The sequence below is a fragment of the Salmo salar genome, unplaced genomic scaffold (genome assembly GCF_905237065.1).
Source record: "Salmo salar unplaced genomic scaffold, Ssal_v3.1, whole genome shotgun sequence".
Taxonomy (NCBI): Eukaryota; Metazoa; Chordata; class Actinopteri; order Salmoniformes; family Salmonidae; genus Salmo; species Salmo salar.
Window position 1 is genome coordinate 106146 of NW_025548422.1, and position 16329 is coordinate 122474.

At 47.0% G+C, this 16329-nt stretch overlaps 1 protein-coding gene across 1 annotated transcript in view; it reads right to left on the reverse strand.

The window, feature by feature from the left end:
• Window positions 1–308: 308 nt before the first annotated feature.
• LOC106594451 (FERM and PDZ domain-containing protein 1) overlaps window positions 309–16329 on the reverse strand; it is a 68744-nt gene continuing 52723 nt past the window's right edge. The window contains exons 8-22 of the mRNA XM_045712372.1: window positions 13553–13648; window positions 11979–12104; window positions 11620–11739; window positions 10937–11073; window positions 9709–9925; window positions 8364–8546; window positions 7881–8025; window positions 6063–6724; window positions 5553–5774; window positions 5287–5343; window positions 4875–5142; window positions 3739–4302; window positions 2508–2861; window positions 1612–2076; window positions 309–1497 (exon numbers count right to left, since the gene is read on the reverse strand). Of these exons, the coding sequence (XP_045568328.1) occupies window positions 854–1497; window positions 1612–2076; window positions 2508–2861; window positions 3739–4302; window positions 4875–5142; window positions 5287–5343; window positions 5553–5774; window positions 6063–6724; window positions 7881–8025; window positions 8364–8546; window positions 9709–9925; window positions 10937–11073; window positions 11620–11739; window positions 11979–12104; window positions 13553–13648 (4260 nt within the window). The 3' untranslated portion in view covers window positions 309–853. The remainder of the gene's footprint in view (window positions 1498–1611; window positions 2077–2507; window positions 2862–3738; window positions 4303–4874; window positions 5143–5286; window positions 5344–5552; window positions 5775–6062; window positions 6725–7880; window positions 8026–8363; window positions 8547–9708; window positions 9926–10936; window positions 11074–11619; window positions 11740–11978; window positions 12105–13552; window positions 13649–16329) is intronic.

A 16329-nucleotide genomic window follows, 5' to 3' on the forward strand; every position in this document is an offset into this window, starting at 1 on the left:
AGTTGTCAGAAATCTGTATTAGAAGTATCAAATAAAACCTTCCACTGACTGATCAGCCAGCCAAATAATAACACAATCAACATGATTGTACCTTTCAGCCAACTCTGGAGTGTGTGTGTGTACCTACATGGATCCTCCTTTTGTAAACACAACCATTCCCTCGACATTCCTCTTTTTCACACCCCACACCAATACCATACAGAATCAATAATGAAAGCGATAACATCACAAATAAATAATACATCAAAACAAATAAATAATGAATGACAAGAAATAAATTATGAATGAAAACAAAAAATAATGGACTTTCAAATATAATAGTTACTTAAATGCTATATCAAAGCAAGCAGGTTGGCTTTGAGTGCGGAGATTGTCATTGCGTGAGGCTTCTTGCAGTTTGGTGATGATGCTATGTATGTCCAGTTTGTCCCTCGTTGTGTGGTTGCAGTACTTGCACAGCATACTGTAGGTTACTGTTAAAAAAACTTAACAGTCATTTGGGACCTGTTATGACATCACTCTTATGTCTTCCAGCGTGTCACACGTTCTCTGTGATGTCACACAGGCGCTTTGTGATGTCACAGAGGTTCCTTATTTATGATGCCACAGAGGCTCTCTATGATGTCACAGGAGATTAGACCCGTCTTGTTTCATCCATCTCATCTCTCTCTCCTTTCAATTGTGCTTCTACTGTTTTTTTTCACTACGTGGACTTGTTGCAGTTCACACATTCATTCCCCACTCAGCCTGGTGACTGACTGATTGGCTGGCAACCCTGTGTAGTGGGTCTAGAGGTCAGAATTGAAAGGTCAACCTATTTGTTGTTATAGGGGTCAGAGTTCGTTGGTTCAGTTCAGAGGGCGGTGAGTGTGCGGAACAGCTGTGTGAGGCAGAAGACGGAAGCAGTGAGGGCAGTACACTGCTTGGCAAGAAGCTTGGTGCTGAGGTCATGACAGCTCCGCCTCCCGCTCGCCCTCTCCGCTGCCAGCACAAACTCCCGGTACGTTCTGGCCACGTCCGCCAGCCCCGCTAGTGCCTCGGCATTCCTCCGGTCGCACCGGTCGCACCCGGAGAACCACAGGCACATGCCGGCCATGCCCACCAGGGTCCTGAAGCTGTCAGAGAGGGAGAAGAGCATCTCATCCGGGGTCTGCCCCACCCGGACCACCTTCTGACAGCCGGCCATCAGCCTCCGGGCCTCCATGTGGAGAAGACGCTTGTTTTCTGAGAAGTGGGTGGCGCAGGTCTCCCTGGGGTGCCTCCCCCCTTTCCCCCCCATCCTCCCCCCCTGCAGGAGGGTGAGAAGCTCGTCCACGTCACTCCGGATGGTCTGGAACCCTGCGGGGGGCGGTGGGAAGCGGCGGTGGCGTAGTCGGCTGATATCATCATGGAGACTTGACTGGGACAAGAAGCAGTTGGACGGGGAAAGGAGTGGGGAGAGGAGAGGGGTGAGCTCCATGGAGGAGGAGGGGGGCAGGATGGAGCGAGGAAAGGAGGGAGAGAGGAGGGGGGAGGAGGGAGGGGAGGAGGACAGGAAAGAGGAGAGAGGAGGAGAGGTCGTGAGAGGGAGGGCCAGCGCAGAGGAAGAGGGTTGGGAGGCGGGAGGAGAACTTGTCCGGCAGGAGAACTCGTAAACTGTCAACTCATCGTCGAAGCTGTCACCCCCGCTGAAACAGTTGGTACAAACCAGCGGTGGCGGACACCTGCATGCCTCCAGGGGCGTCTGCACCCCCTCCAGGACCGTCTCGCACCCTGATGCCAGCACCGAGCTACACCCAAAATCAGGCTTTGCTGGGGAATAGGATTCCATGTGGGCCTGGTTGGGCTGGGTCTCACAGGTGGAGGTGAAGACCCCACAGCCTGTAGTCAGAGTGTTCAGCAGGCCTGCCTCCTCACCTGGGGGTTTACAGAAGCTGTTGTTCCCAAATGGCCGTCCTCTCATGTTATAACCAGGGAAGCTGAGCCCCGGTCCGTTCAGACTCTGTGTGGTCACCACTATAGCAGAGGGGCAGGAAACCAATGGAGCGGACATTTTGGGGCCTGATAGGGGTTCAGGGCAAGGCTCTGGCTTGGGTTCTACTCTGATGGGGGAGGATTAGAAGAAGAGAAATTCAGACTCTGTGTGGTTACCACTAAAGCAGGGGGATAAGTAGACGACAAGGCGGCCATTTTGGAGCGTATGGATAGTGGTTCATGGTCTGGTTTGGGCTCTACGCGTATGGGCACGGGGAGAGGAAGGACAGGAAGTTAATGGGGCGGGCATTTTGTGGATAGTGGGGCCTGGGGAGAGTAGTTCAGTGACTAGTTTGAGCTCCAGACAGATAGGTGCAGGAGCCATAGGAGGGGCAGTTTCCACTGTAGCAATGGGACAGGTAGGCAACTTGACAATCATTTTGGGATGATCTGGTTTGGACTCAAGAGAGATGGGTGCTAAAGGGGGAGGAAGGGAGGATCCGTAGACCATCACAACCTTCTCGACCACCTCCTTGACCTCCGAAACCGTCAACCTCGTGATTTCCGCCCGGCCGTCTCCACAACAACCTCGCCAACCTCCGATTCTGTCAGCGTAACCTCGGAATCATCCGACTCTGCCAACGCCACCCCGGAATCTTTCAAATCCTCCACTGTCACCAATTTTGTGACATCGTCGTCCTTGGTGGTTTCGGTGGTGACCATTACCTCAGTCTTGTTGCTGGTGGTCTCCGGAGAAGGGTTCCTGTTGGGGCTTCCCACCCCAGAGAGGGTGAGGGTTTCCTGGGAGCGAGATAAATAGAGGGGCAGGTTCTGGATCTTCCCCCGTAATGTGGAGGCCGAGAGGCTTTGCCCGATGATGCCCGGTGAGCAAGGCCGGAGGAGGAAGCCTGTTGTAGGTGATATGGGAGACTCTTTGGGAATGTTAGCCATAGCTGAGTTAGTGTTAGCTGAATTAGCATTAGTCATAGCTAAGTTAGCATTACCTGTAGAATCTTTGCTAGTTGTAAGGGAATACATTATAGCATTAGCTTCACTGTTAGCCGTAGCAAAATCGGCATTAGCTATAGTGTTAGCCGGAACAGATTTGATGCTATTTGTATCTTTGTGATTAGCAGTGCCTAAATCAAAATCAGAGCTAACTGTAGTCTCAGTGTTAGCCATGACAAAATGAATGTTGGCTGTAGCTGCAATGTTAGCCGTAGCAACATCAGTGTTATCAGTAACATAATTAGTGCTAACTATAGCTTCATCATTGTCAGTTTCTGCTTGCCCTTGGCTTGTCAGGTCTTGGTGACTGATAGTGAGTTTTCTATGGACTTGAGTCAAGCAGCTAATGTCCTTCTCTCCGTCTGAGTGTGTGAAGGGTTTGGGTTGAGACCCCACATTCCCATCCTTGCTATCCCTCTCTCCCCTCTTTGTGTGGGGGGATGGAGGGGGCTGGGAAGGGTGGCAGTGGAGAGGTGGGGGAGGAGGAGCAGAAAGGGGAGTCACGCTCTCCTCACCACCAGCCACGCCTTGTTCACCCCCATGTCCCTCCCATACACACCTGGATGGGAGATACTTATTTGGGGTACGAAAGAAGCTACCTGATCCTCGTCTTTCGTTAGACACAGAGGTCGTCTACTAAACTGGGACCCCCTAACAGAGGATGGATCTTCAGAAATGAGAGAAAGCTGTCTCTCCTCTCTGTCGCTCTCCCCCTCCTCCCCTGTTTCCTCCCCCTCTGCCCCTCCTCCTCCTTAATCTCAGTCAGAAACATGTGACATGTGAATGGTCCTGCTTCTCCGCCCCCCTCCTCCTCCTCCATCTCTCCCTCCACCTCCTCCCCGTCTCCTCTCCGATCAGTGCTCTCCTTGCCGTCTGGTTCTACTCTACAGCGGACAGCCGTGATGGAGAGGGAGGCTGCCGTCACCAGGGCAGTGACCGATTTGGACTCCATCACGTCAGGCTCCGTCTCCATGGACTGCCGCCTGCTCCTGGAGCTCCTATGGAGGTTAGCCTTCGGGTTATCAGGCGCCCGTGGATCTCCTTTTGGGTTACCAGGCACACATGGCTCTCCAGGTCCCCGATGGGACCCCTCTGGGCTGGGCTTGGTGAGGATAGGCTTGGACTCGAGCTGGGACGCCTCCCCCTCGGCGTGGCTCAGAGAAGAGACAGTAGGACATGGGTTCTGGCTCTGCTCAGAGGGTTCTGGGTCCAGACTCAGCTGCTGGCTTTCATCTGAACTCTCTGTCCGGTTCTGTGCCCGGTCCGGATACTGATCAGGAATGTGATCTGGGTTCCAGTCCCTGTTCCGCTCCTGGTTTTGGTCCGGTCCAGGGTAGGAGACTGTTGAGGTGAAGTCGGTCTGCATGAAGGAACGCCGCTTCTTCGATCTTTTCCTAGAGAGCCTGGAGAACATCTCTCTCCCTCCTCCTCCTTCGTTGGTCTCTCCCTCTCTACCCTCCTCTCTTTCATGCCTCGTTCCTTCAGCCAGGCTGATTCTGATGTCACTCAGGCTCACAGTTTGCTGCGTCATTCCACTCATCATCTCGGCTGAAAAATCTGGAAAAAATGAAAACTTTATGTGACGAAAGAAATCAGAACAGACCTTACATAATTAAATGCTTTCCAGATATCTATTGACCTCAGATCATCAGGAATTAGAACCTTTCATCCATTTAATCTCATTAATCTCTCTTTATACATCACTAATTAACTGGAGAATACGCACTATGCTTCTCACAGTTTTATCTAATATGACCAGTTTCAGTTCTTCAAGTAAACACTTAAAAACTAAAGCTGTTAAGTTAACACCATAACGGACCTAGTGCAATTAAGTTCATAACCCCACCAACCTCTGGACACCTAATAGGGAACTAACTCTTACACCTTACAGTACAGTAATAACCCTGACACACCTCGGGACACAGTCCCTGATGTTGGGTCTTCAGGCGAGGCAAACCGATCCCTCGCATCAAAGAACTCCTCGTCAGAACTGCTGTCCCCGAACCCTGGAGGCGGCTGGAGGATGGGCACAGGCTCCAGGGTTAGGAGCGCCCCCTGCTCTTCCTCCTCACCACCACCCTCCTCTTCCTCAGTCTCAGGGTGAGGGTGGGTGAGGCTGCGGGTGCGGGTGCTGTCAGGGGTAACATTAGGGCAGATATTGTAGTAATGCCTTGCGTCTCTCTGCTCGAATGTAAACACACAGTCCATAAGTGAGGAGGAGGAGGAACGGGGACGTCCGGATAAGGAAAATTCCTCCTGTCCAGTTCCTTCATTACTCCTCCTCATCTCTTCCCTCTTCTCCTCCTCGTCCTCATCGTCACTCGCCTCCGGAGGACTGGGGAGGTACTCCAGCATGAGAGAGAGCTCAGCATAGTTCAGGTTCTCAGAGGGGTCAACCACGGGGGTCACAGGTTCAGAGTTCATGGAGTCAGGGGTCATGGGAGAATGGTGAGTGTTGACCCAAGCTCCGTTGCCCGATCCCCTCCCTCTTCCCCCTCCTCTGCACTCTCCTCCCCCTCCTCCTCCTCTCCACTCTCCTCCTCTCCACTCTCCTCCTACCCCTCCTCTCCACTCTCCTGACACCTCTCCACCTCCTTCTCCTCTCCACTCTCCTGCCCCTCCTTGGGGTGAGGATGCACCCCCTCGTGGGTGAGGCTGGGGATGGGGGGCTCCACTGTGAGGCGGAAGGGAGGGTGAGGGTGAGGGAGGGAGGAAGAGCAGGCGATCAGGTCATCTTCCTCCAGAGCATCCAGGGAGTCACTGGAGATGCTGGTCATGAAACGAGAGTCAGTACGACACGAGTCTGACGCCTCCTCTGATACGGACGGGTGCTCTTCTGTCGTAGCTCCCCGAACCTCCCCTCCTCCTCTCTCCTGCTCTGCTTTCCTCTCCCCTCCACCTCTCTCCTCCTCTCCTTTCCTCTCCCCTCCTCCTCTCTCCTCCTCTCCTTTCCTCTCCCATCCTCCTCTCTCCTGCTCTCCTTTCCTCTCCCCTCCACCTCTCTCCTCCTCTCCTTTCCTCTCCCCTCCACCTCTCTCCTCCTCTCCTTTCCTCTCCCCTCCACCTCTCTCCTCCTCTCCTTTCCTCTCCCATCCACCTCTCTCCTCATCTCCTTTCCTCTCCTCTCCTTCTCTTTCCTTCTTTGCGCTCTCGTCCTCTCTTTCTCTGTCGTCTTCCTGCAGTCCTCTGTTCTCTGCACCTCGTTGTTTCTCGGACTTCGCCTCTCCCCCAGTGTCTTTCTTTCTCTGGTCCCCAACTCCTCCCACCTTCTCCTCAATTCTCTCCTTCTCTCTGTTTTTTCTCAGTGGAGACATAGTTCCGTATTTCATATTTTTCTCTTGTTCTCCTTCTCCCTTCTTTTTCCTCTCCTCTCTCTCCTTCCTCTCTTTCCTCTCCTCTTCCTGCAGTCCTCTGTTCTCTGCACCTCGTTGTTTCTCGGACTTCGCCTCTCCCCCAGTGTCTTTCTTTCTCTGGTCCCCAACTCCTCCCACCTTCTCCTCAATTCTCTCCTTCTCTCTGTTTTTTCTCAGTGGAGACATAGTTCCGTATTTCATATTTTTCTCTTGTTCTCCTTCTCCCTTCTTTTTCCTCTCCTCTCTCTCCTTCCTCTCTTTCCTCTCCTCTTTCCTCTCCTCCATAATCCGGCGTAGACCGACAGGGTCTGATGTGGTTCGCTTGTTGTTATGGGATACAAGGGAGATGAGAGTGTCCATGTCCATGTCGGAGGAATCGTCCGAGTCACTGCCACACCGCGACACATAACCTATAAACACACACACATCATGACAACATGAAACCTGTAACACATAACCTATAGAAACACACCATGACAACATTAAACCTGGAACACATTACATCATGAAAAAACAGTTCCGCAACTTGATTTTCATGATAGGTTTACTTATCTATCTGCTTACAGTATATACTGCACTATCTGACACACAGATACAACCTAGTTCTACTGTCTGACACACAGATACAACCTAGTTCTACTGTCTGACACACAGATACAACCTAGTTCTACTGTCTGACACACAGATACAACCTAGTTCTACAGTCTGACACACAGATACAACCTAGTTCTACTGTCTGACACACAGATACAACCTAGTTCTACTGTCTGACACACAGATACAACCTAGTTCTACAGTCTGACACACAGATACAACCTAGTTCTACAGTCTGACACACAGATACAACCTAGTTCTACTGTCTGACACACAGATACAACCTAGTTCTACTGTCTGACACACAGATACAACCTAGTTCTACTGTCTGACACACAGATACAACCTAGTTCTACTGTCTGACACACAGATACAACCTAGTTCTACTGTCTGACACACAGATACAACCTAGTTCTACTGTCTGACACACAGATACAACCTAGTTCTACTGTCTGAAACACAGATACAACCTAGTTCTACTGTCTGACACACAGATACAACCTAGTTCTACTGTCTGACACACAGATACAACCTAGTTCTACTGTCTGACACACAGATACAACCTAGTTCTACTGTCTGAAACACAGATACAACCTAGTTCTACTGTCTGAAACACAGATACAACCTAGTTCTACTGTCTGAAACACAGATACAACCTAGTTCTACTGTCTGACACACAGATACAACCTAGTTCTACAGTCTGACACACAGATACAACCTAGTTCTACTGTCTCCTTCTTTTCTCTTCAACTATCTAATTATTTAAACATTCTAAACTGATATTATTACATTGGCAGATGTCAACTCAACAATTCAAAATCTTTATTGAAAATACATGGCACTTTTCAATTCCTTAAATGACTGAAAGGACCCTGTCCCTGTTGTGAATAGCCTGGTAGTGGGGTGGTATCGTACCTTCCTCAGCAGAGACTTGGTGTGTGTGTGTGTTTGTGTTCGTCTGTGGTAGCATACCCTCCTCGGCGGACACACGGTGCTGCTTGGCGTCCTGTGTCCAGGGGAAGATGATGAGGCTGGGGTCCACTAGGGCACGACAGTACCCTGCCACCAGACAGGACAGTTCCTTAGCTGCTACTGACTCCAACAACAGGGTGATAGGCTGGGGAGAGGAGGAGAGGAACAAGGGACAAGAGAAGAGGAGGAGAGGATAGGAGGGGGAAGAAAGAGAGGAGGGAGGGAGAAGAGAGAGAGGGGGAGGGGAGTAGAGGAGAGCAGAGCAGAGCAGAGGAGGTCAGGGGAGAGAAGACGATGCTTCAGTGATAAAAACACGTCTTTCAGTAGTAAGAAAATAGCTTTTGGGGAAATTGGCTTTGTAGCGTGTGTCTGTGTGTGTGTGTGTGTGTGTGTGTGTGTGTGTGTGTGTGTGTGTGTGTGTGTGTGTGTGTGTGTGTCTGCTAGTGCGTGCATGCATGTCTGTGTTTGTGTATCATACCATACCTTGATGTCCTGTAGATATATCTTGACCAGACTAACACGGTCAGACTCTGGCAGCAGCTCTATGCGTGTGATACTGCTGAACTCTGTGAGTGTGGTCATGATGCTCAGTTTGTGGTTCACCACCTGACTGATACCGTGCCGCGACCCCACCAACAGGGTCACCATCGACTCTCTGTCCTGGAGCTATGGAGAGAGAGAGAAAGAGGGGGAGAGAAGAGAGGGAGAAGAGAGGGAATGAAGTTCTCATAGACAGTTGAGGTCAGTTGAGCGTTTTTCTCGACTAGATCTGTGGGTAAGGGAGGTGCATCGTGTTAGTACTGAAGATCCATGTGGTTTCTCCCTTAGATCTCTGGGTAAGGGTGGTGCATTATGGGAGTACTGAAGATCCAGGTGCTGTGGCCACCTAATTCCCGCTCCAACAACCAGCACTTCCCAACTCAAGGTGTAACTTTGGCCTGAAAACATGGCACTCCCTGGCCACACCACCAGGGGGTGCCAAAATAGAATAATTAATAGCTCTGTCATGCCCACTGAAACCCATCATATCCTGTCAGTAGACAGAGATGAATAGAGAGGTACTGTAGCTCTGTCCTCCCCACTGAAACACATTATATCCTGTCAGTAGACAGAGATGAATAGAGAGAGAGAGAGAGAGAGACACCATGACAGGGATACGTTGGTAGAGATAAATAGCAGTAGAGATGAATACATCATCCCAGCACTGACAAAGAGAAATAGAGAGATAATATAATCCTTCAAATTGGTGCTAAGCAACTACCATCATGATATAGACAGAAATAACTAGAGATAGATAGAGCTAATCTCTCTCCTACCATCATGATATAGACAGAGACAACTAGAGATAGATAGAGCTAATCTCTCTCCTACCGTCATGATATAGACAGAGATAACTAGAGATAGATAGAGCTAATCTCTCTCCTACCATCATGATATAGACAGAGACAACTAGAGATAGAAGGAGCTAATCTCCTACCATCATGATATAGACAGAGATAACTAGACAGCGGTAATCTCTCCTCTACCATCATGGCAGAGTTACAGAGACAACCAGATAGAGGTAATCTCTCTCCTACCATCGTGGTAGAGATACAGAGACAACTAGATAGAGGTAATCTCTCTCCTACCATCATGGTAGAGATACAGAGATAACTAGATAGAGGTAATCTCTCTCCTACCATCATGGTAGAGATACAGAGATAACTAGATAGAGGTAATCTCTCCACTACCATCATGTCAGAGATACAGAGATAACTAGATAGAGGTAATCTCTCCACTACCATCATGGCAGAGATAGAGATAACTAGATAGAGGTAATCTCTCCTACCATCATGGTGGCGCTGAAGGACTTCCCGCCAAAGGACTTGAGGTCACACAGCTCCTCCAGGTAGTTAATCTTCGCCTGATTGGCCGACAGCACCTTCTGCTTTGGCTCCTGTGATTGGCTCTTCTTCATGTGATAGCCAATGGCCTTTCTCAGATCCTTCTCCCTCATGTTCCTCAGGAGGGTTGAAGAGATAAAGTTCTCAATGCCCCAACTTTTCCTGTAGAGAAGATAGAGGGAATATGATCAGCTGTAATGTTCAGTTCTAATAGAGGGAATATGATCAGCTGTAATGTTGTGTTCTAATAGAGGGAATATGATCAGCTGTAATGTTCTGTTCTAGTAGAGGGAATATGATCAGCTGTAATGTTGTGTTCTAATAGAGGGAATATGATCAGCTGTAATGTTCTGTTCTAATAGAGGGAATATGATCAGCTGTAATGTTGTGTTCTAATAGAGGGAATATGATCAGCTGTAATGTTGTGTTCTAGTAGAGGGAATATGATCAGCTGTAATGTTGTGTTCTAATAGAGGGAATATGATCAGCTGTAATGTTGTGTTCTAATAGAGGGAATATGATCAGCTGTAATGTTGTGTTCTAATAGAGGGAATATGATCAGCTGTAATGTTGTGTTCTAATAGAGGGAATATGATCAGCTGTAATGTTGTGTTCTAATAGAGGGAATATGATCAGCTGTAATGTTGTGTTCTAATAGAGGGAATATGATCAGCTGTAATGTTGTGTTCTAGTAGAGGGAATATGATCAGCTGTAATGTTGTGTTCTAGTAGAGGGAATATGATCAGCTGTAATGTTCTGTTCTAATAGAGGGAATATGATCAGCTGTAATGTTCTGTTCTAATAGAGGGAATATGATCAGCTGTAATGTTCTGTTCTAATAGAGGGAATATGATCAGCTGTAATGTTGTGTTCTAATAGAGGGAATATGATCAGCTGTAATGTTCTGTTCTAATAGAGGGAATATGATCAGCTGTAATGTTGTGTTCTAATAGAGGGAATATGATCAGCTGTAATGTTGTGTTCTAATAGAGGGAATATGATCAGCTGTAATGTTGTGTTCTAATAGAGGGAATATGATCAGCTGTAATGTTGTGTTCTAATAGAGGGAATATGATCAGCTGTAATGTTGTGTTCTAATAGAGGGAATATGATCAGCTGTAATGTTGTGTTCTAATAGAGGGAATATGACCAGCGGGACGTGAGGGACGTACGTGATGATCTTGAGTTTGGTCCGAGGTGACTGTCCACAGCTGGCTAGTCTCTCCTGTATGTGCAGGGCTGCCAGACGCAGGGCCGTGTTGCAACGCATCTCCACCGCAAAACGCTCCTGTAGCACATCATTTATACCCTACACACACACACACACACACACACACACACACACACACACACACACACACACACACACACACACACACACACACACACACAGTGATGTTACACACACAAACAAACACACACACACACACGGTGATGTTACACACACAAACACACAAACACACAGTGATGTTACACACATACACACACAGACACACACACACGGTGATGTTACACACACAAACACACACACACACACACACACACACACACACAAACACACAGTGATGTTACACACAGACACACACACACACACACACACAAACGGTGATGTTACAAACACACACAAACAGACACACACACACAGTTAGTGATGTTACACACACGTACTCACATATATTCACATCCATGTTATGCAACCTCCACTCCTCACTCACACACACACACACACACACACACACACACACACACACACACACACACACACACACACACACACACACACACACACACACACACACACACACACACACACACACACACACACACACACACACACACACACACACACACCTACCTGCAGGTAGAGGTACTGGAAGGCAGTGGGGTCGTCTTGTAACAGGTGCTCAGGTTCTCTGGGTATAAAACACACTCTGAACAGACACCTGTAGTCATGGACTTCCTTCTGATGAACCACCTGGAGATGGACAGAGGGAGGGGGGCGGGGTTGGATACAGGGGCGTGTGAGTATAACGGATGTATCCTGTCCTCTTTATGGAGTAACAGTAGTTTAGTGATGCTATCCTTTGCGCGTGTGTGTGTGTGTGTGTGTGTGTGTGTGTGTGTGTGTGTGTGTGTGTGTGTGTGTGTGTGTGTGTGTGTGTGTGTGTGTGTGTGTGTGTGTGTGTGTGTGTGTGTGTGTGTGTGTGTGTGTACCTGTTGTATCCTCTCCTCTTCATGTAGTAACAGTAGTTTACTGATGCTATACTTCTGTTCCAGAACCAGAGAGAAGTGTTCGATACGAGACAGAGACAGTTTCTCCTTCAGGGTCATCACTATGTCCTGGGAGGAACCAGAGAGAACAGGAGACAGGGTCATCACTATGTCCTGGGAGGAACCAGAGAGAACAGGAGACAGGGTCATCACTATGTCCTGGGAGGAACCAGAGAGAACAGGAGACAGGGTCATCACTATGTCCTGGGAGGAACCAGAGAGAACAGGAGACAGGGTCATCACTATGTCCTGGGAGGAACCAGAGAGAACAGGAGACAGGGTCATCACTATGTCCTGGGAGGAACCAGAGAGAACAGGAGACAGGGTCATCACTATGTCCTGGGAGGAACCAGAGAGAACAGGAGACAGGGTCATCACTATGTCCTGGGAGGAACCAGAGAGAACAGGAGACAGGGTCATCACTATGTCCTGGGAGGAACCAGAGAGAACAGGAGACAAGACACTGATTTGTTAGGCCAGTTAAACTATATGGTTGAGGTCAATTGGGATTTCAGTTGACTTGCTGAATGGACTACATTGAAAGGTCTGTAGAATAGGGTGTAACAGTATACAGTATGTACACAGTCAGTCAGTAAGTCTATTGTCTGAGCCAGGACGGCCTGTAGAGGAGGAGTCTATTGTCTGAGCCAGAACGGCCCATGGAGGAGTCTATTGTCTGAGCCAGGACAGCCTGTAGAGGAGGAGTCTATTGTCTGAGCCAGGACGGCCTGTAGAGGGGGAGTCTATTGTCTGAGCCAGGACGACCCGTAGAGGAGGAGTCTATTGTCTGAGCCAGGACGACCCGTAGAGGAGGAGTCTATTGTCTTAGCCAGGACGGCCTGTAGAGGAGGAGTCTATTGTCTGAGCCAGGACAGCCTGTAGAGGAGGAGTCTATTGTCTGAGCCAGGACGGCCTGTAGAGGAGGAGTCTATATGTTTCTGTAGCATGAGGCAGCTTGATGTTCATGTTCACCCCTGGACAGGACACTAATTGACAGTATTTTTAAATAGTTTTTTCTCATTTAACTAGGCAAGTCAGTTAAGAACAAATTCTTATTTACAATGACGGCCTACCGGGGAACACTGGGTTAACTGCCTTGTTCAGGGGCAGAACAACAGAGTTTTATTTTGTGAGCTCGGGGATTCGATCTAGCAACCTTTCGGTTACTGGCCCAACGCGCCCCAGTATAGTTCCTTAACAAATCAAATCAAATTTTATTGGTCACATACACAAATTTAGGAGATGTTATTTCGGGTGTAGTGAAATGCTTGTGTTCATAGCTCCAACAGTGCCGTGGTATATAACAATTCACAACTATACACACAAATCTAAAAGTAAAATAATGGAATTATATAATAAATATTTGGTTGAATATGGTGTCGAAGCAGTGTGGTATCATATAGTAAAATAAAGTTATCTTAACAAGGGTGTTGGGCCTTGGTCTGTCTATTATATTAGTAGTATCATCAGGATTATACTTATAATATGATACTGTAGTATGTGTATGATATAGTTACCTTGACAGTGGTGTTGGGTTCAAACTTGAAGGCCTTGGTCTGTCCGTTCTCCAGATACACCTTTAGAACGTTGGGGAGGAAGAGCAGCGAGTTGCCCTGGAAACCAGAATAATCAGGAAATAAGGGTGTGTTATTATTAGCTAAATACTTTACTGATATCAGATAAATATTAGAGAAGGGGGGGACAAATAAGTGTTTTGAAAGGTAAGCTACCTGAGCTTGTGGTGATGACAGCTCAGCTAACATTAAACACTCTGAATGACTCCCAAATGGCACTCAATAATGGTTCTTCTAAGTTCTTCTAAGTTCTTGGAACAACCTTAGGGTTCTTGGCACTGAAAATTGCCCCCAAAAGGTTCTTCCAAGAACCCCATAGGAGGTGGGGTTCATCGAGGAACCTCATTAGTTGGTGGGGGTTCTTGCAGGAACCTAACTGCCCAACTGAAACGTTTGGATTTGAATTTGAAAGGACAGCATGTGTAGGAACTTAATTGAACAATGTAAAGATCTCCTCAATTTAAGGTATTGATATTGTTTTATGATGATACCATCTATCTTTTCATATTTGTTTATGTCATTTTAGGATCATAATAAACACTAAAAACTAAAATATTGTGTTACTGTTGTGCGTATTATTATTAATAATAATAGTATTTTGTTGTTGTTGTTGAGGATCCATTAAAAGGGGTTATATGAAGAACCCCTAAAGGACGCTCCAGGAACCTTTACGTTTTAGAGTGGATGTCTGCCTCTCTCTCTGTCTCTCAATTTCTATTTCACATTAAGGGCTTTATTGGCATGGCAAACATATGTTTACATAGCCAAAGCAAGTGCAATAAATAATAAACAACAAAAAATGAACTGTAAACATTACACTTACAAAAGTTCCAGAAGAATAAAGACATGCATCATTTGGTGTTTTACGTTGTACATTTTAGCAGAATTCTGCATGCAGAGTGTCAATATGGTGTTTGTCCCATTTTGTGAATTCTTGTTTGGTGAGCGGACCCCAGAGCTCACAACCATAAAGGGCAAAGGGTTCTATAACTGATTCAAGTATTTTTAGCAAGATCCTTGGTATGTCGAATTTTATGTTCCTTTTGATGGCATAGTAGGCACTTCTTGCCTTGTCTCTCAGATCGTTCACAGCTTTGTAGAAGTTACCTGTGGTGCTGATGTTTAGGCCGAGATTTGTAGAGTTGAAGTCGGAAATGTACATACACTTAGGTTGGAGTCATTAAAACTCGTTTTTCAACCACCCCACAAATTTCTTGTTAAACAAAGTATAGTTTTGGCAAGTGGGTTAGGACATCTACTTTGTGCGCACGACACAAGTCATTTTCCCAACAATTGTTTACAGACAGGTTATTTCACTTCAAATTCACTGTATCACAATTCCAGTGGGTAAGAAGTCAACATACACTAAGTTGACTGTGCCTTTAAACAGCCTGAAAAATTCCAGAAAATTATGTCATGGCTTTAGAAGCTTCTGATTGGCTAATTGAAATCATTTGAGTCAATTGGAGGTGTACCTGTGGGTGTATTTCAAGGCCTACCTTCAAACTCAGTGCCTCTTTGCTTGACATGATGGGAAAATCAAAAGAAATCAGCCAAGACCTAAAAAAAATTGTAGACCTCCACAAGTCTGGTTCATCCTTGGGAGCAATTTCCAAACGCCTCAAGGTACCAAGTTAATGTGTAGCAACAATAGTAAGCAAGTATAAACACCATGGGACCACACAGCCGTCTTACCCTTCAGGAAGGAGACGCGTTCTCTCCTAGAGATGAACGTACTTTGGTGCGAAAAGTGCAAATCAATCCCAGAACAACAGCAAAGGACTTTGTGAAGATGCTGGAGGAAACAGGTACAAAAGTATCTATATCCACAGTAAAACGAGTCCTATATCAACATAATCTGAAAGGCTGCTCAGCAAGGATGAAGCCACTGCTCCAAAACCTCAATAAAAAGCCACACTACGGTTTGAAACTGCACATGGGGACAAAGATCATACTTTTTGGAGAAATGTCCTCTGTTCTGATGAAACAAAAATAGAACTGTTTGGCCATAATGACTATCTTTATGTTTGGAGGAAAAAGGGGGAGGCTTGCAAGCCGAAGAACACCATCCCAACCTTGAATCACGGGGGTGACAGCATCATGTTGTGTGGGTGCTTTGCTGCAGGAAGGACTGATGCACTTCACAAAATAGATGGCATCATGAGGATTGAAAATTATGTGGATATATTGAAGCAACATCTCAAGACATCAGTCAGGAAGTGGGTCTTCCCAATGGACAATGCCCCTTTCATTCTCTCGTTCCGCTCCCTCCCTTCACCCTTCTCTCTCTCTATATATATATACATCCACTCCACCCAACGTTGTGGCAAAATGGCTTAAGGACAAGAAAGTCAAGGTATTGGAGTGACCATCACAAAGTCCTGAGCTCCATCCTATAGAAAATTTGTGGGCAGAGCTGAAAAAGCATGTGCGAGCAAGGAGGCCTACAAACTTGACTCACTTACACCATTACACCAGCTCTGTCGGGAGGAATGGGGCGAAATTCACCCAACTTATTGTGGGAAGCTTGTTGAAGGCTACCCAAAATGTTTGACCCAAGTTAAACAATTTAAAGGCAATGATACCAAATACTAATTGAGTGTATGTAAACTTCTGACCCACTGGGAATGTGATGAAAGAAATTAATGCTGAAATAAATCATTCTCACTACTATTATTCTGACATTTCACATTCTTAAAATAAAGTGGTGATCCTAACTG